This window comes from Anser anser, assembly GCF_964211835.1.
Source record: "Anser anser genome assembly, chromosome: 14".
NCBI lineage: Eukaryota > Metazoa > Chordata > Aves > Anseriformes > Anatidae > Anser > Anser anser.
In genome coordinates this window covers 6,122,685-6,149,275 of record NC_139735.1, presented here as the reverse complement: position 1 = coordinate 6,149,275, position 26,591 = coordinate 6,122,685, and the positions used below count along the sequence as shown (strand labels likewise).

The window sequence follows — 26,591 nt, the reverse complement described above, 5'->3', positions numbered from 1 at the left end:
GGGGCCGTGCCCCCGCTGGGCTGCCCCGGCCCTCTGTAAAATCACCGAGTGCCAGCGTTGTGCAGGGACGGGGGCTGCGTGGCCCCCCCCTGTGGTGTGTGTGTGTGGGGGGTCCCATTTGTGGGGCTGCTCCTCCGCCCTCAGCTTTGGGGTGGGGGCTGCTCGTGGGCACCCCAAACCCACCGCAGGCAGGGTGTGAGGGTGGCTTGGAAACACCCAGCTCTTCTTCAAATGGTGCCCCTCAGTCCTTGGGCACTGGGGGGGGGCAGGATGAAAGTGCCCCCCCGAGGCAGGGAGCTGGGCTGGGGTGCAGCTCGGCCCCGGTGGCGGAGGTGTGAGAGGGTTTGCTCCGACGGCAGGCCCCTCGTGGGGGTCCCGCTCAGCCTCTGGCGGGTGGGAGCCCTCCCCAGTGCATCCCACCTCTGCACCCCACTTCTCCCACCCCGTACCCGCATCCCACCTCCACACCCCACTTTTCCTATCCTATACCCTGTGCCCCACACCCCATCCCCTGCCCCTGGGGACCCCGGAGCCCCGTGAAGCTGGGCCGGGTGTCACGGCGTGGCGGTGGGACGGGAAGCGATGCCCAACACAGCGGCAGCGACATATTCGGGACGGGACCCGGCGTCATCTCTGGACCAGAGACCTTCCGAGCAGAGCTCTGCCTGGCAACAGCTGATGCGGGTACCGGCAGCCAATGGGGCTTTTTTTTTCCTGCCCCCCCCCGCTAGGGGTGGCAGTGGGGGGGTGCCCCAGGGGGGGTATTTCCATCCGCGGCCCCCCCCGGGCTCTCATTTCCCCATCGGGCGCAGTGCCGACGGTGCAGCCATGGCCGAGGAGCAGCGGGACCTCATCTCCGATCGCGGCAGCGGGGTGCTCCCCGTCGGGGACACCCAGAGGTGCTGGGGGGGGGGGGGTCTCGGTGGGGGGCAGGGGAGGACAAAGTGGCTGTGGGGCATTTGGGGGTCACGCTGCGGCTGTGGGGCTAAATGGGACGTGGTTGAGCGAAGGCGGGTGCGGCGTGGCCGTGGGGTGGAAGGGGTCGGGGCATGGCCGTGGGGCAGCGGCACGGCGTGGTTATGGGGTTGGGGGCGGCTTGGGGCCGAGGGGGGGTCATAGAGCGTCTGTGGGGCATTTAGGGCACGGTGTGGGTACGGGGCGGGCAGGTTCACGACGTGGCGTTGGGGCAGACGAGGGCACGGCGTGGCGGTGGAGCAGCGGGGTCATGTCCCGGCTGCATGTTGGTGGGGGAACGGCGCGGCTGTGGGGCTGAGAGCTTCGTGTGCCGGCCGTGGGGCGGGTGGGGGGCACCGCGTGGCCGTGGGGCGGGCGGGTTCCTGGCCTGGCTGTGGGGCAGCTTCGTGTGCTGGCCGTGGGGCGGGCAGGCTCCCAGCCTGGTTATAGGGGTGGGCAGGCTCCCAGCCCGGTTATAGGGCCGGGCAGGCTCCCAGCCCGGTTACGGGGCGGACGAGGGCCCAGCACGGACCCAGGGCCCCACGGGGCCACCGCCACGTCCCAGCCAGCCCCCATCTCCCAGCCTCTTTGCCCCCCCGATTAAACACCCCCAGCCAATGAAAAACCCGGGAGCAGTGACATCATCGGTCACCAGGCAGACAGCCTGGCGGCGAGGCCAGATCCAGACGCGTCCCTCAGCAGCGGCGGAGCAGGGGAGCACCCTTGGGTGCCGCACCTCGCAGGGCACGGGCGGCTCCTTGGGGCAGGACGCGGCCCGGGAGGGCTCGGGGCCAGGCCACGCAGCCATTTTCTGCCTTCGTTTGCCTTTTTTCTGGCTTCTGCGTGCGATCCCAACGCCGCACCCTGGGCACGCAGCCAGGCTGCGGAGAGCGGGGGCTCCGCTCCTTTGCTTTCTCAGATATATATATATTTTTTTTAATAAATAAGAAATAAATCAGGACGTGTTTTCTGACCCCTGGGACCAGCCAGGCTTCGGGTGGCCTCACCGCCCCCCGTGTAGGGCCATGCCCCAGACACCCCAGCCCCGCGGGTGCCCCCACGTCTCCCCACCGCGGGTTTCGGTTCCCGGTGCGCGGCAGCCACCCGAGCGCTGACGTCTCGCTCGTGCAGCACCCGGCCGTGCCCAGGAGGGATTTGCATTTGTCTGGGTGCAAGCGAGCTCCTCGGAGCAGGGCTGATTTGGGGTGGCGCGGGGTTAAGGGGCAAGACGTGGCTGCAGGAAGGTTTGGGGACAGGTGACCACAGGGCTCCCCTATTCGGTACGGGGCATTCGGAAGGGATTTGGAAATCCGCAGCTGGAAGGAGGAACACCACGACCGTGACCGGGTCCCTCTGTGTCCCGCAGGTCTGTCTTCGGCCGCAGAGCCGCCCTCTCCACGCTCTCCATCCTGGTGGCCCTGCTGATCGCCGGCCAGGCCGTCACCATCTACTTCGTGTACCAGCAGAGCGGGCAGATCAGCAAGCTGACCAGGACCTCGCAGAACCTGCAGCTGGAGGCGCTGCAGCGCAAGCTGCCCCAGAGTCAGTAGCCCCCGTGGCATCGCCGTGATGGGGATTAAAACGCGGGGGGGTCACAGCGAGGGGCTGCCCCGCTGCGCCCTGCTCCTCACGCCGCTCCCCCCTTGGCAGGCAGCAAGCCCGCGAGCAACATGAAGATGTCCATGGTGAACACCCCCCTGGCCATGAGGGTCCTGCCTCTTGCCCCCTCCGTAGACAGCATGGTAAGCCACAGTACGGCCACATGCCCCCCGCTGTGCGGGGCTCGCTGCCCCCTCGTGCTCACCCCCCCCTCTGCTTCCCTTCCCCAGCCCGTGAAGGACATGGGGCCCCGCAGCAACAAGACCGAGGACCAAGTCAGGCACCTGCTGCTGGTAAGCTCCCCCATGAGCTCCGCCGAGCCCCACGGCTGCCCCCTGCGCTGCAGGAGGCGATGGGACCCTTCGCTCCGAGCTCTCCTGGCTGGGGCTGGGTTTTCCTTGGGCTCTTGGAGCTCCTGGGCTTGGTAACACCAGCCTAGGCGACGGAAGCTGGCCTTCCTCCCACCCCGTCCCCGCGTTCTCCCTCCTTTGTCTCACCACGGCGTGCCCTCTGCAGCAAGGAGACCCCAGGAAGATGTTCCCGGAGCTGAAAGACAGCCTGCTGGACAACCTGAAGAGCCTGAAGAAGACCATGACCGACGTGGACTGGAAGGTCAGTGCCGGTCTCTGTCCTCTCCTGCCCTTCCCTTGCTGCCTTGGCCTGGGGGGGGGGGGGTTGGGACCGGCGTAAATCCTGCCGGTACCAGGGCTCAGGACCCTGGGCAGCACAACGCCCCCCGGCACCGCTGCAGCTCCCGGCTGACACTCTGCTCCCCCCCTGCAGTCCTTCGAGTCCTGGATGCACAAGTGGCTGCTGTTCGAGATGGCCAAAAGCCCCAAGCCGGACGAGCGTAAGGCCATCCCGGCGGAGAAAGGTACCGGGGTGGGGGCCCTGAGCTGGCGGAGGGTTAGGGCCGACCCTTCGGGAGGTGCCGCCCCAAAGGCAGCTGCACCCCCCCGTCCCCTGCCCGCTCGCGGCCTCCGGCTCCTCGTGACCTCTTCTTCCCGTGGTCAGCCTCCGTTCAGAGGCCCTTGGGGCGAGCAAGGCTGAAAAGCCAGAGCGGCGCCCCGACCCCTCGGTGTTTGGTTGCCCCAGGGCTTCAGGGAGATCACCGGGGGGGGGGGGGGGGGGGGGGGGGGGCGTAAAGTTAATTAGCTGCTTCAGGGAGATCACTGGGGCAGATCACTGAAGTTAATTAGCTGCTTGAGGCGGATCGCTGAAGTTAATTAGCTGCTTCTGGATGAGAAGGCAGGGTCACGCCGCTTGCTCCCATTAGGGTAAATGGGTTTCCTTGGGGAAATCCCAGCGAGACAACGCTCCCGAGCCACAGCACGTCGCTGCAGGTTCCCAAAATCGGCTCGCCCGGCTTCCTCCCCCCTGCTGCAGCCCTTTCGGCTCCCGGGCGGTAGAAGGGCCCGAGGAAGGAGCTCACGGCCTCTCCTGTTTGTTTTTTATTGCCCTAGTGCAAACTAAGTGCCAGGCGGAGGCCAATTTCGGTGGTGTCCATCCGGGTCGCTTCCGCCCCGAGTGCGATGAGAACGGTGACTACCTGCCCAAGCAGTGCCTTGCCAGCACGGGCTACTGCTGGTGCTGCTACAAAAACGGCACCAGGATTGAGGGCACTGCCACCCGGGGAGAGCTGGACTGCTCGGGTAGGTGGCAGGGCGAGCGGCGTGCCCGGCCTGCTGCTCGCGGTCAGGGAGGAGGAGAGGCAGCCAGGGAGAGGAGAGGGTGCTCAGCGCCGTGCAGAGGTGCTGGGTAAGGGCGAGCACAGGACTAGCACCTGTCCCCCCGGCTCCTGGTGCCAGGGGAGCCGAGGCGTTGCATGAACCTTCCCCAAACCACAATTAAAGCCCCGTGCGCCACGCTGCCGAGCCCCCGGGGTGCTGGGTGAGGCCGTGGGGGGCTCCACGCTGAGCCGCCGCTGTCCCCCCGCAGGGGCCACGCTGACGGAGCCCGAGGAGATGATCTTCTCCGGGGTGGACATGCTCAAGCTGGGCGCCGAGAAAGGTGAGAACAAGGCGGGTGGTCTTCGGGGATATGGGCACGGGAGGGGATGGGGACACCGGCCTGGGCTGCTCATGGGCTGGATGAGGCCAGGAGCAGCACGGAGACGCCTCGGGGCCACCGGGTCACAGGGCTGGAAGAACTCTGCTCTCACCCCTGCCCTCCAGCAGCAGTGAGAGACAAAGGGGGCAGAGCTGGCTCACTGCGCCTGGAGCCTGCTGATCCCCCCCTTCTCTTTCTCTCACAACAGCCAAGTAGAAGAGGACACCCGCAGATGCCCACGTGGCCTTCAGCAGCCCAGCTCGGGTTGTTTGCTCTATCTCATTTCTGCTCTTACCTCGCTTTCCCGAAAACCCTAGGGCACTCCTTCCCAGGCAGTGATTGCTTCCCTTCCCCTGCTCCACGGCCTGGCCTGGGGCTGATGGCAGTTGGCTGGGGCTGCCCCAGGGTAAATGCTACAGGGGAAACATTTGCTAAAACTTTAGGTGGAGCAGGCTGGAACACGATTTCAGCCGCAGCAGCCCACCAGCCCTTTCCCCTGTTGCTGACGGGGTGTGAGCTGCAGTGAGGGCGTTGTGTGAAGGTCACCACCCGGTTCCCAGCCCTGTGCCTGTCCCCCTGGGCACCTCTCCCCTGGCATCCCTCAGCACCAGGCCCTGGCATGCCGAGATTGCCCCTGCTGAAGAACGAGCCACTAATGAATGCTTTCTTACACTGAACAAACATTAAACGCAGCAAAACAACCTCCATGAGCTTCTTAACTAAACCCTGTAGGCAGAGGCTCTGTTAGACTACTAAAGCTTCCTATTTCTTGCATTTTTTTTAATACTCGGTTTGTAGGGATAGGTGCTCACCTTCAGCTTCTCCCTTCAGGGTGGGGAACGGCCACGGCTGTGGGTAGCGGTGGGAACAGGAGCAAGTCCTGGAGTCAGAGGGGCTTTTCATTTTCCTGACAGATCTGATACTTCCTTTATAAATGATGTCACAAGCTAATTATTTCAAATAAACTTTTGAATAAGAAAGCCTTGTAAGCAAGCAGCTCCAGGGCTGGGTACTTGCGATAACCAAGATTTCAGGAAAACAAAACTGCAGGGCCCCTCCGGCCACACTCCCATGCCCAGGTACACAACTGCATTCCTTACCCCACTTGTCCAATGGCCCCTGCCCAGCTCTGGAGGCTGAAATCACCTTCAAATGCATTGGGTGGGGGTTAAAGGGGGTGCAAGGACAGCTCCCTGCTGTGCCCATGCCTTGCACATGCTGAGGGTGGCAGCTGGAGAGCGCAGCCCCCGCCAGCAGAGCCCACAGCCAGCCTGCACGCTGTGGGAAGGAGCACGAGGGGGTCCAGTCCTTCCTTCCTCTTCCTCACCTCCAAAACCCCAGGGGGCTGCCCCCCAACCAAAGGGCGCTTCGCACCTCTTCCCTCAGACACACCTGAAGCAAAGTCTCACCGTTCCTTTTATTTCGTATTCCATAAAAAAAAAAAAATGCAGCCTTGGCTGAGAACAGCTGCTGGAAACAGCTGTTCAGTGCAACTCCCAGGACACGATAATAACCATTCCCATCAAGGTTGGAATAAAAACTAAACCGAAACAGCGCTCTTCCATCGGTAGCAAAAGGACTGAACACCACGAGTCACAGAAGGGAAAGAGAGAGAGTAAAAGTTTCTCTTAAAAATATAGCTCTGTGAAGAGAAAGAGATGGCTGGGTGTCAACCAGGAGGAAAGCAGTCTGTGCGAGCTGGATCTTCTCTGGTCAAACTGCCCCCCTCGGTTCAGTTCTAGTGCAGCAGGCGAGCTGCTGGGGAGGGCAATAAACACAGCTCTGGGCCCCAGCAGGACAGGAGGAGGCAGAAAGTTATACTGCTCTGCTCTAAAAGTCACAGTTAAAAGAAGTTATAAATTATTGTTTTAAAAAAAAAAAAGTTGGAATTCTCCTGATGAGCTTCCTTTCCTCTCTTCTGTTTGATCTTCACCCATAAATCCTTAATCACAGGGATGCGGTACCTTTGGGGAGAGGATTTAAAAGAGTTAGGGATGGGGAGGAGAGTAACAGCCTTACAGCTGAGCAGAGCCAGGGCAGATTCATCTGGTCCACTTCCAGCCGGCTACAACTTCGCCAGCCAATCCACATTGCTTTTCCAAGCTCCCTGTGGTCAGCACAGACAGACGCTGCGAGGCTGATGACAGAGGACAGCAACGTCTAGGCTGGACATCCGGTTCTCAGCAGCTAGAGTTGAGGTCAAGCACATCCAGAAGCCAGCACACTTCTACATGGCTTTCCTTACACTGCTCCGCTCCCCGGCTCTCTAACATAGGGCCAGCTCGACTCACACAGTGGGTGGTTAGAGGGCACACTGTCTTCCCAAGACTGGCTCAGGAGTACTGAATTTGGCCAAGGTTACCGCCGTTCAGAGGGACCAAGTGATAGCTCCCACGGGCCATGTACCTTCTCACAACATCCCTTCAGGCTCAGCCGTTTTCTTCTTCTAAAAAGGAAAGGGGGGGAAACAAATCAGTTCCGTCTGCACCTCAAACGCGAAGGGCCAGGCAGAACCGTGAGCCAGATGCTTCTCAGCTGGAGTCTCTACAGGGACACATCCGTAACCAGGAACACCCCTTTGCCTCCCTCTGCCCCCTCTCCTAGCTATTGGGATGGGATGAAACAGCCCCAAAAGCCCTCGGGAGCTCCCATTTTTGCTGAAAACTAGATGAAGAGACAGTGAAGGAAGGCCTCTTGCTCTTTGGGCAGGTTCTCTGAAAGCAAAAAGGCTCCTGGGTTTGACTCTTCCAAGGAAAGGGATCTCCCCTGGAGAACGGATACAGGACAAAGCCCTTCTTCCAGCCACCCCCACCCCAAACAACCAAAAATCAGGTTTTGTGTCTCAAGACTACCCACAACTAACTGCAGCCTCCCCTGTACCGATGAAAGGCCAGGACACAGCTCTGCTCCTCTCCAGCCTCACGTGCTGCAGGCACGAGTGCCGCAAGCACTCCCCAGAACGGCTCTCCCCCATGGCACCCCACCCCGGGTGTCGCACCTACCTTCTTCTTCTTCTTCTTCTGAACTTCAGCAGAGCCGTCTGCTGCCAGCTCCCCTTCCGCAGACCCCTTTTTGCTCTTCTTTTCTTTCCCACTCTTTTTTTCTGGGGGAGGGAAACAAAAGTCAGCTGGGAGCTCTGAGAGGGGGCACGGAGCAGCGGGAGGAGACATCCCTGGTGCGATTCTGACCCCATCCACACCCCAGCAGTGCCTCGGGGCGAGGGCAGAGCCCTGCCACCAGGAAGCTGAGCCCAGGCCTGTTGCTCCAACACCTTTGGGCCAGTGTACTTTAATCCCACCACGCACGCACGCGTGTGGGCAGAATTCAGCAGGCTGCCTCTCCTCCCACCTCCTGCTGCCCAAGCGCTCCGAGGAACCGCTTAGCACTGGAGGCTGGGCACGTGCCAGAAACCAGCGCACAGGGAGCTGCCACCAGACGGACACAAGATTCAGCTCGGCACAGCCGAGCCAAGAGGCTCCAGGGCACCTCTGTGCACCTGCACGAGGGCTGAGGGACAGGTCTGTCTCCTCCAAAAACGAAGGGGGACAGAACAGGAACCCCAGCAAGATCTGGCCCAGCCCTTCCATCTTCTCTCTGTCTTTCATAAAAAAAGGAAGCAGCCCACACCAGCTAGCACCGAACCAGCTATGATTTGCAAATGCAGGCTGTACTGCAAAGGAAAAAAAAAGTCACTGCGTTAGGGCAGCAACCAGCATTACACAGACACAGGCAAGGGAGGCAGGAAACGCTTAACTGGGAGTAATAAGCAGGAGGCTGGTGCCGTCTTCCCCTTTCTCCAGGGGTTTGGAAGCAGCAGAAAGAACCCCGAGCCAGATCTCCTGGCTGAGCTACTCGCCTTTAGGCAGCTCCAACACAAAGCCCCGTGCATACAGACACCGGGCTTCCACCTCCCTGCTCGGAGCGTGTCAGTCCCTCGGGAGGCAACAGCAACCTTCCGCCACGGTTCCCCTTCGCTCTCTATTAGCGCACGTCGTGCTGGCAGAGGGGCCGGGGCTAATTTATCAGAGCTGTTCTGCATCGCCGGCAGAGCAGGGCACCGTGCAGAACGCAGCGCACAGAGCAGGCAGAGAACAGCTTCGAGGTCTGGTGGCTTACAGCTGGTTAGGCCTCCCCAAGCCCGGTGCAGACGGGCCGGCTGCAGGTGAAGGCAGAGAGGCCTCGGGAGGTTCAGAGCAGACTTGATTCAGACTTCTGCCAGCCCTGAGACAGCTGCTTCCAGCCCTGGTGAAGGCCAGGAAAGGAGAATGCCCCAGTGGGACAGGTCACGCCACAGGACATCAGCTCGCCCTGCAAGCAGCAAGGATCAGTAAGAGCTTTACACAGTTCCTGCCAGGCTGGATGCGGGATGGGCAGGACTGCCCAGCTTGCTCCCTACAATGTGACCTGGTGCCAAAACTGCAGAAAATTCAGCGGAGTGGGGAGTGAAGGACCTGGCATTGGCTTTGGGGGGTGCAGGAGGGAAGCAGATGAAGCTAGTAACAAAGTGGGTGCTGCTTACAAGGTCCTGCACCAGAGGCTGAGCGCGCAACAGCTGCAAAAATCATACTGCAAACGCAGCCCCAAGCGACAGCACACAGATACTCACTTTTAGTTGTTTTTTTCTTTTCCTTGCTGCCTGTCTGCTTCTCCAGGTCATCAGCTTTCTTCTTCTTCTTTTTGGGTACTTCTTCGCTAGCTTGCCCTTTCCGCTTCTTTTCCTTAGGCTGCCCAACGGCCCCGTCCTCTCCTGGCAGTTTCCGCTTCTGAGATGCTTTCTGCTTCTTGTTCTCTTTGTCTTTGCTCTTCGATGCTTTCACAGCCTTGCCTGCTGCAGAGGAAGGTTTCTTCTTTTCCTTCTTCTCTTTTTTCTCCTTTTTCTTCTTCTTTTTCTCTTCCGACCCTCCCACCGTTTGCACTGCTGGAATTTTGGCAGCTATGATGTCACTTTTGCTCCCCGAGCTCAAATCCTCTGACTGTGGGACCGAGAGCAGCGTTCCTGGCACGGGGGTCGCATGTGTCCCTTTTGCCTCGACATCATTCTCTTTCACAGCCAGGGCTTTCTTGACTGGGGAAGGCTTGAGGTTGGTATAACCTGGATCCGTTTTTCCTGCCACCTTCTCTTTGTTGGAGGCTCCTGCGGCTTCCTGTCCTGGAGGGGGGTTGGTTTCTGCAGAAACAGTGACGAGAGAGAGGTGACAAGTTTGGGAGCATTCATCGCACAGAATGCCGTTAGCAGAGAAGGGAAACACGCATTTGGAAGAGGAATACCCAGTTCTTTCCCCAGAAGCACAGATCTGCTGGCCATCCCACTCACCGCGGGGCTAGAGAAAGGTGCCTGAGCCTGACAGCAAATTTCTGGGGGGGAGGTGGGTAACAACAGGCCCAACAGCTGTGGCCACCTCCCAGGAGAACGGGGACTAGGGCGGAGGGAACCGTAGCACAACAAGGGCGAGCACAGAGCGCTCCTTCCCAGAACGCCACAGCGCCAGCCGGTCAGGAGCTTCCCGAGGTGGAAGGGGTATCGACACCACCACGTTTAATCACCGCCAACGGCCTCTGCTCCAGCACCTGGGCCTTCTTGAACCTATTTATAGTTCTGACCTCCTCAACGGCTCGTAGCACAACTTAATGACGTGCCCAAGAGGCCAGCAGACCCACGTGAGCCTCCAGTGAGCCAGAGCTCACCTGAAGATGCTGGGGTCACACCAGAACAGAAGCAGCTTCCGGACGAGCTTTACAATTACCCAGCAAACTGGGGAGACAGGGAAATGGCACGACATTTTGCTTCTCCGTAGGTCTTCCTGCTTGCTTACCTCCTCTGCCCTCCAGACATGCAACAGGAACAGCGCCCAGAAAGACGCCGGGGAGGGCCGAGCACCGGCACTGTACAGATGTTCTTCAGGCAGTGTTTGAACTTTCCCGAGAAGCCCTCCCCACCACAGCACACCAATGCAGCGTGCACAGTTTTCAGCGAGAGCCCTGCCTGCTTCCTGCTTTCATTACTGCAGTCAAAGCAGAACTTGGAAAAGGCAGGAACACTGAGCACAGCTCTTGTGACGCAGCCAGCGCAGGAGGGGAGCTCGAGGAGATGACAGTGTCGTGGCCGGGGAGAGCCAGCAGACGGCAGCAGCACTCCACGCTGGGCCCTGCAGCGGAGCTGCAACGGGAGCAGGCCCCCGTCCCAGTGTCACACTGCCGTGCCAGCACAGCTTTGCTCCCGGGCCAAGCAGATTCCGGGCTCTGCCAAGGGACCCACCTGCTCTGTGGTTTGCAGACACCTGCTCGACGTCTGTTTCGGAGTCGCTGCTGTCGCTGCTGTCGCTGTCAGCTGGGGCTGCTCTCACAGGGACCTTGGCGAGGGAGTTAGCGGCAGGCACGGCTGCTTTTCCTTGCCCTGCTTTGCTGACAGGCTGGGGGGGAACTGTCTTTGGTGCCTGAGGTGCTGCCGGGGCATTGGAGAGGCCCGGATAGCCTGTGAGGAGGGACTGAAACAGCACAGACAGGCTGAGGAGTCGTCGTAGCGGGACAGCCTCCCTCCCACCTGGCACACAGACCTGCCTCTGCTGCTACTGCCCCCACACCCCAAGCGAAGAGCCCCCCCTTTGGCCACCTGCAAAGCGATCCTACGCGGTTCAGCCAGCCCTGCAGGGAGGCCATGGCAAGGCAGGGCTGCCAGGAGAGGGGGGCAGCACTGCCGGACCCTGGCTGAGGTTGCAGCAGCCAGAGCTGACGGCGACAGGGTCTTTCCTTTGTTCTCGCCCAGCAAAGCGGGCTTGGGGGAGGCTCCTGGCCATTAGCAGGCACCCACGCACAGCTAATGCACTGCAGATGTGCTGCACGCCCTGCACATTACTTACAAAGGGAATTTAATGGCTTGGACATGGGTTAAGTTACAAATAAAAGGGGGGAAAAATCCTGCTGCTGTTGGCACTGTGCACCAGTTCTTCCGTTTTAACCCTTGCACGGCACCACCTCCATCTCCTCCTGCAGGGGAAGGTGCCACAAGCCCTGAACGCAAGGCCTGGCTGCCCGAGGAAGCATTCCAGATCCAAAGAACTGTTTCTTCCCACATCAAAAGGCCTTACTCATAGCGCTGCACTATGGAGCCCCCACTTCCCTGCTGGCAAACCCCCTCAGCACCCATTTGCTCTGGCTGAGAACTCAGCCCCCTCCCTTCTTTCAGGGGTCGGTGCCGAGACAGGAGAGGACCCCAGCCTGCTCAGTACGGTACCTGCGACACTGCCTCCTCTTCCTCGCTGGAGTCCGAGGAGGAGCTGTGGCCTGGCTCGGTCCCTCCCGGTTTCTGCAGCACGCCTGCTGGAGGAGCAGAGTTCGTCCCATTAAACCCACCTCTGCCGCCTGGGGCTGAGTTCCTTTACCCAGTCCACGGGGATTGCCACCAAGAGGCTTCCGCCTCTAAAGGGGAGCGCTCGGCAGAGCTGGAGAGAAAGAAACCGCACTCCAGCCGCGACGCGAAGGTGACACACCTCCCACCTGTCCCACCCGGCAGCACCGAGAGCATCGTCCTGGGAGCACTGACCAGGTTTAGGGGGCTGCTTGGGCGTCTCCTCCTCGCTGTCGGAGGAACTGCTGCTGTCCGAGGTCTCCTCGGCCTGGGTGGGGGGCGCAGGCTGGCTCAGCCTGGTGTCCTGTGCTGGCTGCGGGCCTGGCTTCTTCGCCTTGTCCGCGGGGCTCCTCAGCACCGAGGCGGGCTGCGGGGCAGCAGTGCTGGCTGGAGGAGCTTTCCCTGGAGAAGCTGTCTGCTTTAGGCAAGAAGGAGGAAGGGCCTGAGGAGAGGAAGATGAAACGCATTGCCAGTGAGCTGCACGAAGCAGCCCAGAGCAGCCGGGCTCGGACCACCTCAGCCCTCCTTCAGTTCCACGTCACGTCAAAGTCAGCCCAAAAGCTCTCACGCAGGGTGCAGAGAACCCCATTTCCCCCCCGACCCACAGGTGAAGCAGGGAGCTGTGGCCAAGCAGACTGCTCCTGACTCCTTACGGTGCGATAACAGTGGTTAAAAAATAGAGCAGTCCCTGCTCCCCCATCTCCTCCCCGAACAAGCTCCCACAGAAGGGGACGCTGCTCCGGCCTCAGGCTCGAGCACGCCCACCCCATCTGCCCACTTCTCCCCAGGGAAGCTCCCCACATTCATCTCCTCTGCCGTTACCTCTCCCACCGCTGCCTTGCTCTCCGAGCTCTCAGGCACTCTGCACACCGGAGGGACGGCAGGCGTTTTTATCCCCTTCCCAGAAGGTGACGGGGCAACAGCCTTGGCAGCCACTGTGTTGGCAGCCGTGGTTGGTCTGATGTTCTGCTGGGACAGGCTCTAAAATAGACGGGAGAGAAAATCAGGACAGAGCACTGCTTGGAGGGAAAAAGAGAAACACACACCAACCCACCACTAGCTCCTGAGCCCTTCCATCATTTCCAGCACAGCCCTAATGCTCGTATTTTTTTTTCCCTTTCCTATATCACACGTTGAGGGTTAGTTGGCTACAGACACAAAGCAAGGACACCAACTGCAGGGCAAACGTGCCTTCGGGTCCTCAAACGAGCCACGGATTAGAGAGCAAATTAACAAGAAGCAGTTGTGTTTCCTCACACTTGAAGCCTCCCATCAAACTAAACATAAGAGGGGTTAAAAATAGAAGAGCCAGGGGCACAGAATTCAGACACTGACACAAACGCCGGCAGAGGAAGGAGCAGGAACGACGAAGGAACGCGCAGCCTCCTGCTCTGTGTTACAAACAGGGCTGAGCGAGCAGCCCTCCCTCTCCCGGTCTCTGACAAGCCGGGCCTTTGTGGGCTGACATTTCTCTCGCAACATCTGGCCTTCAGAAAAGAAGGCAGTGCTCCACAGTACGGAGAGCCGCCAGTCTGACGCGAGCTCTCCGCCGCCCTGCACAGAACCCAAGTTATAGCAACGGCGTTATTTTATAGTCTTGGTATTCTAAACAAGCTTTAAGCAAGGACTTCTTAGGCTGGCTGCCTTCCCACCAGCTGGGGAAAAGGCAGACTTTCCATTGGTCTTAGCGCTGGGCCAACACGGGGAGGGGTTTCCTTGAACGCACGTAATCCCCCTCTCCCAGCACGGGTACTGGCCAGAAAGGGGACGCGTGTGTGCAGACGTGTGTAGGACAAGCGTGCGGACGTGCGTAGGACAAGAAGCGCACTTGGCTGCTCTGAAGGGGCTGGTGCCGTGAGCCAAGCCCCCACCACGTAGGAATGGCAGCCTTGCCTGAGGAGCGTGGCTTTCTCATGCTTTTTTTTTTTTTCTTGGGCTCAAACTACCGCAGAGGTGCAGGGACACCCAAGCTGGCTTCACGCAGAGGCAGCTCAGGCCCTAGACTCAGTAACAGAGCTGGGATCAGCCCCGCACCCACTCAGGACCGCCTTCTGCACGGATATGGGGTCGCCTCCATTCTCTAAGGTAGCGGTCTGCTTCCTCCTCTGGCCGAAGGGCAGCACGACTGCCGTGCCTCTTCAGGACAGCTCCTTCCAGCCTCCCGAGGCTTGGTCAGCAGGAGTCCAGAGAGCTCCAGCTGCACCCTCCTCCGAAGGGTTTGGGAGGAAACAGCAGGTGGGTTGCCTCAGAGCTCCCCTGCTCATGGAAAATTCTGCCTGAGAGGTTCTGACTTCTTTTCCAGCGTGCTCAACTCCCTCAAGTAGGGCCAAGGGGACAGAGGAGGCCTAGGCTGAGGCTTGCACAACTAGTCACGTTCCTGCCAAAACATTCACACCCTCCGCCGCTCTCACACACAGCGAGCTTGCTGAAACGTGCACGCGGAGAAGGGGTCACTGAGACCCGGGGGGTGCTGCCAAGAAACCCTCCTCCAGCTGACAGGGGGTTCCCCTCCGCACCGCCCATCACCCACCCAACTGCTGCCTCCAGGCCTGCGGTACCTCCTGAGAGCCCGCACCCAGCAGGCCGGCAGCTCTTTACCTGTGTGGGGGGAACTACTTCCTCGTCCGAATCCGACTCCTCGCTGGAATCGTCGCTGCTGTCCGCAGGAGGAGGGGCTGGGGCTGGCACCGGGGCTGGCGTGGGAGCCGGTGCCTTCCTCACGCTTGTTGGCTGGGGCACGGCGTTGGTTTTCGCTGCAGGGAAAGCGTAAGGGATCATCACCACAAGAAGCGGTTGCTCTCCCTGGCTGTCCAGAAGAGGAACTCTCACTGACAGGCTGGGCAGTTTCCACGCGCGGGGCAGAAAAGGAAAGCCCAAAGACGGCAGTGAGGGATCCCGGCCGCTACCAGGAGACTCACCAGCCTGCGGAGGCTGCGGCTGTGCCGCCGGGGGCTCCTCTTCGCTGTCAGACGAGTCGCTGCTCCCGCTTTCTGAGGTCGGGCTTTTCAAAGTGCTTCCCGCGGCCTTCTCAGGCACCCCAGCTTTAGCCTGGCTCAGGTTGGGAACAGGCCCGGGCTGTTCTGTTAACCTCTTAACAAAAAAGAAACACGGGCACGGGAATATGGTGTTAGTAAAGGCGTTGTTGAGGGGTTTAAGTGCAGTTTCAGCTCCAGCCTAACAGTTACTAACACTCACTCCATCCTTGGGAGCGCCCAGATTTGGAAGTGGCTTCAGTCACTGCCTGGACTGACCTGCTGCGGGCACGTCCCGCTGCCTTTAGCAGAATTTAAAAATCCTTAAACAACAAAAGAAATCCGATTAGGATGTGCCTCTGCACGGCACCATCAACACTCGGATGCCCCGAGACAGGCCGTGAACTAGTACCCGAGCGGCCGGTGCGTCAGCACGAGGCAGCCACAGCTACGGCAGTGCCAGGCACACAACTGGGGGTGAGCTGGGTGAGCTGGTCCCTTCCCAGCCCCTCTCCCGGTTTGGGCGGAGGGCCGCAGACATCTCTCCTGCCCCCCGCTGAAGGACAGAAGCGGCAGAGGGAGAGAGAGCGCTTACTGCAAGAGCTGCTAGCTGCACCACGCGCAGAAATCCTCCGGGCTCGCAGTGCTCTGCGCCCACTCAGTTTACTCCACTCATCGCTCAGCTCCGGGCTGTTCTGCCAGGGCGCAGCAGCACGCTTGCCAGGGCGGGCAGGCCCCATCCCACCCCGCACGTGACAACAGCCGGCTTCGGTGCCGTCTGAGGGCCCAGGATCTGCTGCGAGAAGGTGAGGACAGATCCCTGCCCTGCTGCACAGCCCCTGCCACCCCTGTTTCCAAATCCTGTGACGCTGCAGAACCCACACCTGCTCTCAGCCCGCAGCAGAGGGCCAGAAGCCCCCCAACAGCCGTGGTCCGTCCGAGGGCCGCTCCTGGCCAGCAGCCCAGAGCACCAGCCCAGCAGCCTCCCGGGAGGGCAGATCTTATCATGCTTCCTGGCACAGCCCCACCGAGGACTGCCACTGGGGCAGTGTTTATCATCCCCAAGCCAAACACTAAACAGACAACAGCATCTGCATGTTTATCCCATTACGGAACAGCTCGCGGAACAAGCCAAGCACATTTTGACTCTGCTTAGAGAAACAGAAACCTCCACGAGCACTTGGGGAGGGGGGACTGCAAACCTCGCTTGGCTGTTTTGTTTTGATACCAGTGAGTCACTATCTCCAGGAGAGAGGCCAGATTTGCAACGCTGAAGAAAGAGAACTAGTTGAAGCAGACACAAGCATTCAAATGGTCTACTCGAATGCACGAGCTCCTCTCCCTCTCCTTCCCAAGCAGTGCAGTGCAAGGGGAAAATCTCCCGAGATCCAGCCCCACTAACTCACTTTTAAGACTTCCACAGCAACAGGACTGGGTAATCCTTCTGCTTGGCTGCATGGCATGAGGACCGCTTTCTTTTCTAACTTAAGAGATCGGAGAATTGCTACGGAAGAACCGTACAGAAGCATCCTGGCACAGAAAGAACATCACAGCATCCCCAGAGAAACCACCATAAGCTTTTATACAGCCTCGGGACTCCTCAGATCTTCCTGGAGGGAGTCCAAGGTCCCTCCATCCAGCCCATCTCGGTCACTGCCAGACAGCTGCCAGCTGCCACTTCCCATGGCGAGGCTCCAGACGGGACCGGGCCAGCAGCGTGGCTTCAACTACACCCCGGGAGCGGGGTGACAGAGGCAGAGGGGGGGTTCTGACAGCTTCGAGTCACAGGTACTGGAGTAACTCCGAGAGGAGGAAAATAACTCGAGAGGAAATCATCTTTCCTGCTCCCTTCTCCAGCCCCCAAAGCAGGAGCTGCCTGCAGCTCGGTACAGGCGATGACTCAGCTCCCGCACAACCCATCTGCCACTCGGGGCCCTTCGCATCATGCAGCGCTGCATGACAAGAGGGGGCAGCGACGCCAAGCCACGTGCGCTCAGCACGCTGCGGCGATCGCACTCCGTGGCTGCCCGCGCAGGGGGGAAGCGCCGCTAGGGTATCGGGGCTGGGGCCAGCAGCTCAGCGGTGTCATGGCACGCGTCACTGCCACCCGCAAGGAGCGGCGGCAGGAGTCAGGAGAGAGGCAGGGACCTTCCATCTCACGGGAGATTTGGCTCTCTCCCTGTGGTCCAAGAGAAAAACTTGCAGGCACAACTACCAGCGCGGCCCACGAGGGTTCTCCTGCGATGCCTGAGGATGACAGAGGTTCCCAACACGTGCATCTCGTGCCTAGTCCTGGTGAGCAGAAGCAGAAGCCTGTCCGTGCAGGGCCTGAATGCCAACTTTGGCTCACCACGTCCGGAAGAGAGGAAGCAGAGCAGAATTAACATTTCCAAAAGAAAGGCCGCTCACAGCGTCTTTAAGGTCACCCTGCGCTGTCCCCCACCAACAGCCTCCTCCCCAAAAATATGCAAACACCTTGTCAACTTCTCTGAGTCTTCAGGGGTAAACATACCAATTAAGCAGTTCAATTTAGGCATGATGTTCATTTTAATTGTGCTAATCCACCCCCACAGGGAAAGACGAAGCAGCTTCCAACGCTCTGTATCTGTTTGGATCTTGCACAGGAGCCAGAGGAAGTTGCAGGATACAGTAAGTCAGTGGTTAGCATATGCCCAAGTAGCAGATGGTGAGGATGAGCTAACAAGAGTTTGACTGGGAGGACAGGACTGTGGACACAGCTAAGCCTAATGGTTTAATCTTCAGGCTTCGCTTGAGGTCTCTGCCTGCAGGCTACGAACACGGGAAGAAACAGCCTGCTTCGTAAAAATAAGAGCTCCCTCAGTGACGAGGCCTTCCTCGCTGACTGCATTTGGTGAGGGGTAATAGCCAGGCTGCAGGAGGGAAGATGCCCGAGTGGTTAAACAGCCCTTGCAAGATAGCCACCTGCTGCTGCCAGCTTCAAACCAGCACTGGGGGAAAAACCCACCCTAGTAGGTCCTTCACCTACAGCCCTGCCGGAATGGACAAGCCTCAAGAGTTTCAGAATGAGCCCCCCTGGTCCAGCTACCAGAATAGCTGCACCTGCCACCCAGAGCTGGATTTTTACACGTAATCACGCAGGAAGAGAGCAGCACAGAGCCAACTCTTAGAGATGCGTCCCCCTCCACCCACCTCAGCAGACCAAGGCTACGAAGACAAAAACGCAGAGCCTCTCAGGCTCCTGCCTGTCAATACTGTAAGGATGTGTTGACAAAGAGCCTCCCTGCAAGGACACGTGAGGCTCTGCCCCCGGGTTCCCTTCCTCCCCGGCAGATAATAGCTGCCATTTCCAAAACGCTGCTTTCAGAGCACTTTCCGAAAGGCCCTGCTGCTGACAGTCAGTGCAGGTCTCCCACAACGGACCTGAGCATGCTTTTACAACTGAGGACGCTTTCACAAAGGGATTTGGTAGTTCAACAAAAGAGAGAGGTATCAAAACAACCCCCTGCGGGAGGGCCAAGCCCATGCCATTGATGACCCCTCATAGAAGGACCGTTTCAGAGGGGCAAGGCACAAGTGGAACGAACCAGTGAATATCAGACTGGTTGGTGAGAAGCACTTGGCTTCTCTTCCCCTCGCACAGACTGTGCTGCTGCTGGGATACCAGTCCTCAGCTGAGCGTGCCTGCCGCATTTTCCAACAGCTTTTGCAACTTCCCCCTCAGGAAAGATCTGGAGAACCCTCAGAAACATAGAATCACAGAAGCGTTTAAGACGGAAAAGACCTTCAAGACCATCAAATACAATCATCAATTTGGCCTGATGAGCACTTAGTGGCTGAACTATTGCTTCGTACACCCCAAACCTCGGGACTGAGCTGACCGCGGTACCACCTACCTTCTGGCTGACAGGCACGGGCAGATCCTCCTCCTCACTGCTCGAGGAGTCAGTGCTCTCCTCCGGCTTTGTGCTTCCAGCAGGCTTTGCGGGAGCAGCAGTCCTTCCCGGCACGGTTTTGGCCTGCTTTGGCACTGCTGGTTTTGGTGCTGGCTTCCCTTGGGACAGCGGAAGGGGTTTTGCTGGAGCTGCTTTGCTGGCGAGCGACGCTGCTGGTGTGGTTTTCACCGGGGGTGGGATGGCCTGGGAGGGTTTTGGAGGTGGCTTCGTCTGGACAAGACAAGAGCAGTGTGAAAAAAGGCAAATCCCACATTAGCATAATTCATTTCCTCAGACTGTAATCAAGGGAAGATTTCAGAGCCCCCTGGGAAAGGCAAATGCTGACAGATCAGCAACTGGCAGGAAAGACGCGGCATCCTTTCAACCAGCTGGCTGGGGATACTTTCCCAAGATGAGAAAATAAGACCAGACACTTTTCATCGGCCTTCTGGTACTACAGTCACCTCCAGCGAGGTAAAGGAGCAGCACTCTCCACAGGAGGGAAGCTAAGCTGCACTACGGTTTGCCAAATTAGATGCTATTTATTGCAATTTATAGCTGAGAGGCAAATCCAACCATGACAACTTGCCTCTTCAGATGGGAAAAGAACTGCTGTGTGTATATATATATATATATATATTTTAAATTCAAAAGGACTGATGGATTTTGTTATTTTTTTTTTAAGGTTTGATTAAAGCTCAAAGCAAAGACATTCAGGTGCCTTTAAACACCCTTCCCCCTCACGCCTCTTCCCTCCCACCCCCGACATGACTTTGCTATACACAATATCCGTTCACAAAATCCTCCTCCCGCTGCAATTCCCAGCCTTGGCGAGGCACGCAAGGAGAGCGCCTCAGAGAGACGCACTTGGGTTCCTGACGGAGGTTCCTCGTCTTCGCTGTCTGAAGAGTCGCTGCTCTCCGAGGTGTCGTCAGGCTTTGCAGCCCCAGGAACCGTCGCTGACCCGGGCTTGGCCCGGTTTGGTGGCACTGCTGCTGGCCTCGCCGCGCTCTTCTTGGCGGGCACTGCAGTAGCAGGTGCACTTTTCACAGGTGTTGCATTAACGCTTTTCACAGGTGTGGAATTAACCTGCGCTGCTTTAACGGCTGGTTTTGCCTGGGAACGGGAAGAACAGGAGAATCAGGTAACACCTTACATGTTCGGGGGAGAAGAAAATGGCTGAGAGCTGTAGCTGTGCGCAATCAGTTTTAAGCAAGGCCCCCGTGCTGAGTTTGACCAGAAAAAGCTTGTTCAGACTCAAAGGCTGTGGAGCAGCTGAATCAAGCTGCTTCTTCTGCAGACTGCAGGCCCAGCCTGTCTTCCTCCTGAATTTCGCATCTGTAGAGTTGTGCTTAATCGCCTCCTACAGATCAAAGCATCTCCCTCCACTCCAGGCACTGGGAGGAACTGGAACGGAGTGGTTGCTGCTGGCAGAGGCTAGCGGAGCTCTCAGCCGTGCAGCATGTTTCTATGGCCTTAGATTTGGGGATTTCATGCACCCAGGGAAAGAGTTGTTCTCAGACTACAGCTCTGCAGCATTTTCTCTCCCCTTCAAGGGAAGAGAAGAGATTTCCTAGGCACAAGGACCCTGGGTTGGAGAGGTTACCTGGACTGCTGGAGCTGCAAGCTCCTCCTCCTCAGATGTCTCATCACTCGATTCCTCACTGCTACTCTCAGCGGCCCCAGCTGCCTGCTTCAGTTCTGCAACACAAGAAGGGAGCCGTTACAGCTGCTGCCTGCTCCGAGCTCCCCGAGCACGATGCTAATGCGGCTTTTGAAGTCAGAAAAACAAATCAAGCAGCAGAGAGAGGCTAAGGGGATTTGCAGGGAAGAGGGCCCAGTCCTGCCAAAAGCATCAGCTGCCTGCTGGGAACAGCTTCTCCAGACAAACGTTTACCCACAAGCACCACTCCCCAAGTGCAGGCTGAGATGGGAAATCCCTTCCTGGCCACTCCAACCCCCCGGGGAGCTGCCCAGCCACACACAGCTTCCTGCAGGGGCACCCCAGCATGGCTGGACCTCCTCTGGAAGAGTCAAGAGAAGGACCGTTTGCAGAGCTTCTGCAATCTATTCCTCAGCCCCAACAAGCGTTCTTCAAAGCGGTAAAAGAGATTTCCCTAAAGACTTAAAGAAAAAAAAAGAGAAGATGCTGAAGTTCCTGTCTGGAAAGCCGAAAGTGTCTACGGTATTAATGCTGCACCTCCTCCAGATATGCTGCACTCGTCTCCAACCTTGTGGTGCTAGATGCTGCCAGAGATGCACACAAACTCCTCAGCACAGAATCTGCTGCTCAGAACGGAAGCAAACACGCTGGATTCATCCAGCAGAGCTCCAGAGCTGCCTGCTTTGCATTCTCACAGTCTCCCCAGGAGCAAGCACTGCTCCGAGCTTTCCAGCAGGCGAGCTGAAAGCAACGTGCTGACGGCACGGCTCAGACCTGACCTGCAGCAAAGCCAGAGCACGCGTGCGCTCGCTCTGCCCCGCAGGCTCCTTACCCACTTTGGGCGCTGCGGTCTTCACAGCAGGAGGCTCCTTTTCCTCCTCACTGTCTGACGAGGAGCTGCTGCTGCCACTGCTGGAGCTGGAGCTTTCAGGTGCTTTGGTTGTTACCGGTGCTTTGCTTTGCCCTCCTTTGCTCACGGCTGTTGCAGCTTGTCCAGGTTTCCCAGGACCGGGCTGTTTCTGCCCAGCCTTGGCCGGAGACGCGGCCGGTGCATTGGGCTGCTGCTTATTCAAGAGCACAGTTCTGTTTGCAGCAGAGGGCAGCGCCGCTTTGCCTGCTGGAGCACTGGGTTTATGGGGAGAATGCAGCGAGTTGGCAGCTTTGCTGCGCTCCACAGCTGGTGTCACCTAAAGGAAACACAATAAATTAGAAGCCCATTGACGTTAAGAGGGGATAAATTGGACACAACGTACCTTCAACAGCAACCTTGCAGCTAGGCAAACCGTAACACTTACGAGACAGATATCTAAGGGAAGGCTTATACCGGCATATGAGGGTCATTTAAATACAAATCCACCCCAGCCCACAGTCCTGTACAGGGCAAAGAATGTGGGCCAGCCCTGGCCTCAGAGTACTACCAGCCTTCAAAGCCAAGACGAGCACCCTCTTACCTTAACTGCACCTTTTCCAGCTGGCATTTCTTCTTCTGACGAGGAGTCGTCATCTTCACTGCTTTCTGCACTCACTGCCGAGTTCGTGACCAGGGAACGGCTGGCTGCTGCACAGGAGAGGCCCAAAGAAATCAGGACAGACCCTCTCACATCGACACAACCCCCGGCCTGCAGACGGGCTCCAGCAGGCAGGGCAGCATCCCATCCTCACACCTGCCCCAACACCACAGCCGCTGCCCTCGCAACGGGCAGGTGCCCTGCTCCTGCACCCCCTCCTTCTCCCCACGGCCAAGACAAGAAACCGGCCAGGATCTGCACATTTCCAGGGGCTGGCCTGCAGCAGATGACACTGAGCCAAAACATTTCAGACACAGGTTTTTTTGTTAGGCTGCACAAGCCAATGCCTCCCACATCAGCTGTACCAGAACTAACCAGACCAACTAAAAAAAGTCCTTCCCTCACCCGTGAATCAGGCGATCCTCTGCTGGACTTGCTAGAAGGTGCCCCGCAGTGGGCAGTGCTAGATTCCCAAGGCTTCACCCAAGCTACAACACCCATTCCTTCCCTTCCCAATGAATCCTAACAGCTTTTCGTTGGCTTCGGCAGACATCTGTGCTCCTCAAAAACGCTACACGAGAAGGGGGTGATAAATCTGTTGTCCTATTTTCATATGAGCACGAGGGAATAGCCATCGTTTTAAGAGCATTTTCTCTAGCCAAGCAAATCAGACTGCTCTTACACAACCCTCTGCTGCTACCCTGCCGAGTCCAGGGAGCTGACAGGCTCCTACCGTTTACGGGTTTTGTCTTCTCTTTCTCGTCTTCTTCTTTCTCTGAGCTCTCAGAGCTGCTCACGGGATCAGGAACTCTGATCTTTTCTGGGATGGCTGCCTCGTCATCGCTCACCTTCCTTCTCCTGGAATTCGAGGGAGTTCTGAGGGAACAGATTTTGTGTCAAAAAGGGAAACGACGAACAAGTTGGAACACTTGTTCAATCCACTCTCAGGCCAGGCTCAAGCCTGAGGACAAGCATTCAGAAGTGAGCCCAAAGGCTGCAAAAACTTTTGAACTTGGGCGCACAGACCAGAAGGAGGTAAAAGTCAGGCTACAGACAGATTTATGGAAGAAAGTGCCAGGCCCTGGAGAAGATGTGGTGAAAGAAAGGGAGGGAAAAGGCCGCAGACAATCATTAAACTCTTAAGCCGTTTAATTGGATTAAATCATTAAGCTGGAGAAAGCTGTTCCCAGGCTCGGAATCCTACCTGTCCCAGCAGGACAGATGACATGGCTAAAGCTATCTCTGAAGTTATTTTTCCAACGAAGACATGGGTAATACCTTTGCTTTATTACAAGGATAACGCTGGCTGGGCACACGCCTGTGTGCGACTCACACGTGCAGTATTTCTAAACTGGTAAAAGCCCTTAAACACACACAACTGTCAGAGGCAGAAAACAAACAAACCACTTTTGTGCCAGTTATTTTATTTTTGCCTTGTTTTATTCGTTAATCTGATTTCAAAAGAAGTCCAGTTAACAGTCTGGCCAGTAAAGACTGGGCTTACTGTGAGGGTGTTTCAGCCGTGCAGTGCTACTTACAATTGTTTGTTTTAAGCCGAGCCAGACCAAAAGCGGATTTGCTATTACGAAGTCCCGTTAACTACTCCAATTACCCTTTTGGGGTAATTACCCCTGCACAGGCAGCTAGCACACCCGACTCGGCAGTGGCTGGTAACAGGACAGAAGCTGCTGTGAGGATTTGTCACGTGGCACCAGGGGTTCTGAATACTGGGTGCAGGAGGGAAGCAGCCTGGCGCACCCGAGGACAGCAGCACTCTGCCTGCTCGTCCTGCACCCAGCGCCGGGCTTCCCCACCGCACCCAGGCCCCTCCGCACCCTTCCCTGCCCGCCCAGCACCTTCTGACACCAAATATAGCCCCGGAGGGAGGCCACTCCTAAATAACCGCAAATCCCTACTGTTAAACTCGCTTTGAAAGAGTTCCGAAGGAAAGCAGCGAGGACAGGCTCGGTTAGGTGGGTAAGTCACGGCACGGAGTCTGAGGTAAGGCATTTTGGGGCCAAAAGCCTCTGAAGTGACAAGACACGAGAACCACGGCTCAGCCACGCGACAGCACCTCAGCTAAGCGGGGCACTTTCTGGACAAACCAAACCACTCGCCAACACGTCCCTCACGGGAGACAAGGAATAAAAGGCAAACCCACGGGGTGGAACCGTGAGACACGGGTGACACCAGAGAACGAGGAACCGAACACAACGCGAATGCCCCGTCACCCCCCCAGGTTTAAAAGTAACAGCGCCTGCAAGGGCTTGCAGCAGCCCCCAGGACAACTGTCACAGGGTAAGCTCGGCATCGATGGCCAGGCTGAGGAGCACCTTCGCTCGAGCGCTCCTCGCCACAGGCAGAGCCCCCAGCCCCTGCTAACCTGGCCCCGCAGCTCCCACCAGGCTCAGCACCACGGCACAGCACCGCTGCACCAGGGCAAGGCACCCAGAGCACGGGGTGGGCACAGACGTCGTTTCACTGCAGACAGGGCGCTCCGTGGGATAACTGCACAGGAAGGCGTTGGGCTGAACGTGTATGGGCTTGAACGGGCAGGGCGAAAGCAGAAGCTGGAGGATGTGCGAGCTATGCCGAGGTTTAAGTCCCTGTAAGAGCCCTGACACCTCGGTCTCTGCCCGTATTCTCCACGCAGCTGGGGCCGATCTCCCCGTACAGCACATGGCTTTAAAAAGAAAGCGAAACACAACCGGGGAGGAGATCTTTGCAGTAAAGCATGCCTCTGATGCCCCTGTAGCACGCCAGTATCAACCTCCGCGAGTAAGAAGCACATCCAGCTTCTGAAAACTATGTGAAAACGTATCCCCAACCTAGGGAAACTTTAACAAACACCATCTGAACCGACCCGCCTGACACCAAGGGCTCGGAGAAAAGCAGCTACCGCTGGGCATGCTCTGCTGGAGGAAAACCCCCGTAAGTTACGACCGCACGCGTAGCGCGGCCCGGCCGCCAGCAGCTCTGCTCCCGACTTACTTCTCCCAGTGGGTGAAGATCTCCTCCAGCGAGGTGGCCAGGGAAGGCAGCAGCTTCTGGGGGGGGAGGGGGGGCAGAGAGCGAGCGTCAGGCATTGGGCTCCCCCTGCCCCTGGGTCCCCCCGACCTTGGGCACCCTGCATGGAGGCAGCACCCACAGCCTCCCCCTGAGACCTCCTCCCAGAGACACCTCCCCCCTCCAGAGACCCCTCCCCAGAGACCCCGCCTAAAGCTTCCCCCTGGAGACCTCCCCCCCCTCAGACTCCCTTCCACAGACCCCCCCCCCCCCAGACCTTCCCCCCCAAGCCCTCCCCTATAAACCCTCCTCCAGAGACCCCTCCCCACAGACCCCCCCCCCAGACCTCCCCCCCTAAAACCTCCCCTACAGCCCCCCCCTCCATAGACCCCCTCCCCACAGACCTCCCCCCAGAGACCCCCCCCCCCAAGACGTCCCCCTGGAGACCTCCCCCTCTAGACCCCCTTCCACAGACTCCCCCCCAATACCTCTCCCCCAGACCCCTCCCCACAGCCCCCCCCCCAGATACCCCTCCTCAGAGACCCCCCCCCACAGACCTTCCCCACACCCCCCCTTCCACACCCCCCCCTCCACAGCCCCCCCCCCACAGACCTCCCCCCACAGCCCCCCCCCCCCCCCGAGGACCAGGCCTCAGGACCAGGCCTCCCCGTAGGCCTCCGCCTACCGGAGCCCCCCCGTTACCTGCCCGAGCTGCGCCTGCAGCTCCCGTGCGGCCCTGGCGTACCCGGCGCGCAGCAGGTGCTGGTGGATGAGGGCCAGCAGCTCCCGCCGCCCGCCCGCCGCCGCCGCCATGGCGCGGCCCTCGCTCCCCGCTGCCCCCCTGGCGCCGCGTGCCGCGCGGCCGCGCGTCGCCTCCGCTTCCCGCCGCGGGGCCTGCTGGGGAGTGTAGTGCCGGGGAGTACGGGGCGCTATGGGCGCGCGGTGCCTGCTGGGAAGTGTAGTGCTGGGGGAACGGGGCTGGGAGGGGGCCGCGGGGCTTGCTGGGAAATGTAGTGCTGGGGTTTCAGAGTCCCAGAATCACCTAGGCTGGCAGATCACCCAGTCCAACCCCTGACCTAACACTAACAAGTCCTCCACTAGACCATATCACTAAGCTCTACATGTAAACGTCCTTTAAAGACCTCCAGGGATGGCGACTCAACCGCCTCCCCGGGCAGCCCATTCCAATGCCTAACAACCCTTTCAGTAAAGAAGTTCTTCCTAACATCCAACCTAAACCTCCCCTGGCGCAACTTTAGCCCATTCCCCCTCGTCCTGTCACTAGGCACGTGGGAGAACAGACCAACCCCCACCTCTCTACAGCCTCCTTTAAGGTACCTGTAGAGAGCGATGAGGTCTCCCCTGAGCCTCCTCTTCTCCAGGCTGAACAATCCCAGCTCCCTCGGCCGCTCCTCGTAAGACTTGTTCTCCAGACCCCTCACCAGCCTCGTCGTCCTTCTCTGGACTCTCTCGAGCACCTCCATGTCCTTCTTGTAGCGAGGGGCCCAAAACTGAACACAGTACTCGAGGTGCGGCCTCACCAGAGCCGAGTACAGGGGCACAATCACTTCCCTAGCCCTG

General features: G+C 58.6%; 2 protein-coding genes across 7 annotated transcripts; one reads left to right on the top strand and one right to left on the bottom strand.

The window, feature by feature from the left end:
- The first annotated feature begins 733 nt into the window (after window positions 1–733).
- On the top strand, window positions 734–5,582 carry CD74 (CD74 molecule). Of its 2 annotated transcripts, XM_083798856.1 has the most exons (9): window positions 734–899; window positions 2,321–2,496; window positions 2,605–2,696; window positions 2,784–2,846; window positions 3,070–3,165; window positions 3,337–3,427; window positions 4,017–4,205; window positions 4,492–4,563; window positions 4,811–5,582. In XM_083798856.1, the coding sequence occupies exons 1-9, from the start codon at window positions 829–831 to the stop codon at window positions 4,816–4,818; spliced, it is 858 nt and encodes a 285-aa protein (XP_083654982.1). In that variant the 5' UTR covers window positions 734–828; the 3' UTR covers window positions 4,819–5,582. The 2 variants fall into 2 exon arrangements, with proteins under 2 accessions (XP_083654982.1, XP_083654983.1); XM_083798857.1 differs by lacking the exon at window positions 4,017–4,205.
- Window positions 5,583–6,005: 423 nt separating this feature from the next.
- TCOF1 (treacle ribosome biogenesis factor 1) lies at window positions 6,006–25,901 on the bottom strand. 5 transcript variants are annotated; one of them, XM_083798853.1, is made up of 18 exons: window positions 25,713–25,901; window positions 24,996–25,051; window positions 22,738–22,880; window positions 21,948–22,054; window positions 21,329–21,683; window positions 20,440–20,534; window positions 19,701–19,949; window positions 18,795–19,064; window positions 14,866–15,037; window positions 14,546–14,700; window positions 12,770–12,928; window positions 12,143–12,362; window positions 11,834–11,919; window positions 10,859–11,087; window positions 9,209–9,769; window positions 7,605–7,705; window positions 7,009–7,048; window positions 6,006–6,566 (listed from the first exon to the last, which is right to left on the bottom strand). In XM_083798853.1, the coding sequence occupies exons 1-17, from the start codon at window positions 25,821–25,823 to the stop codon at window positions 7,013–7,015; spliced, it is 3,105 nt and encodes a 1,034-aa protein (XP_083654979.1). In that variant the 5' UTR covers window positions 25,824–25,901; the 3' UTR covers window positions 6,006–6,566; window positions 7,009–7,012. The 5 variants fall into 5 exon arrangements, with proteins under 5 accessions (XP_083654979.1, XP_083654977.1, XP_083654978.1 ...); XM_083798851.1 differs by having other exon boundaries at window positions 12,143–12,389; window positions 21,948–22,051; XM_083798852.1 differs by having other exon boundaries at window positions 11,834–11,916; window positions 12,143–12,389; window positions 21,948–22,051.
- Between the last annotated feature and the right edge of the window lie 690 nt (window positions 25,902–26,591).

Bases quoted from the DNA above. Each gene is read 5' to 3' on its own strand.
- CD74 (XM_083798856.1), top strand. From the start codon at position 829: ATGGCCGAGGAGCAGCGGGACCTCATCTCCGATCGCGGCAGCGGGGTG. The intron at 900-2,320 runs GTGCTGGGGGGG...TGTGTCCCGCAG, and splicing joins CCCGTCGGGGACACCCAGAG to GTCTGTCTTCGGCCGCAGAG. The intron at 3,166-3,336 runs GTCAGTGCCGGT...CCCCCCCTGCAG, and splicing joins TGACCGACGTGGACTGGAAG to TCCTTCGAGTCCTGGATGCA.
- TCOF1 (XM_083798849.1), bottom strand. From the start codon at position 25,823: ATGGCGGCGGCGGCGGGCGGGCGGCGGGAGCTGCTGGCCCTCATCCAC. The intron at 22,881-24,995 runs GTAAGTCGGGAG...CTGTTCCCTCAG, and splicing joins ATCTTCACCCACTGGGAGAA to AACTCCCTCGAATTCCAGGA. The intron at 21,684-21,947 runs GTAAGAGGGTGC...TGTTTCCTTTAG, and splicing joins CTGGAAAAGGTGCAGTTAAG to GTGACACCAGCTGTGGAGCG.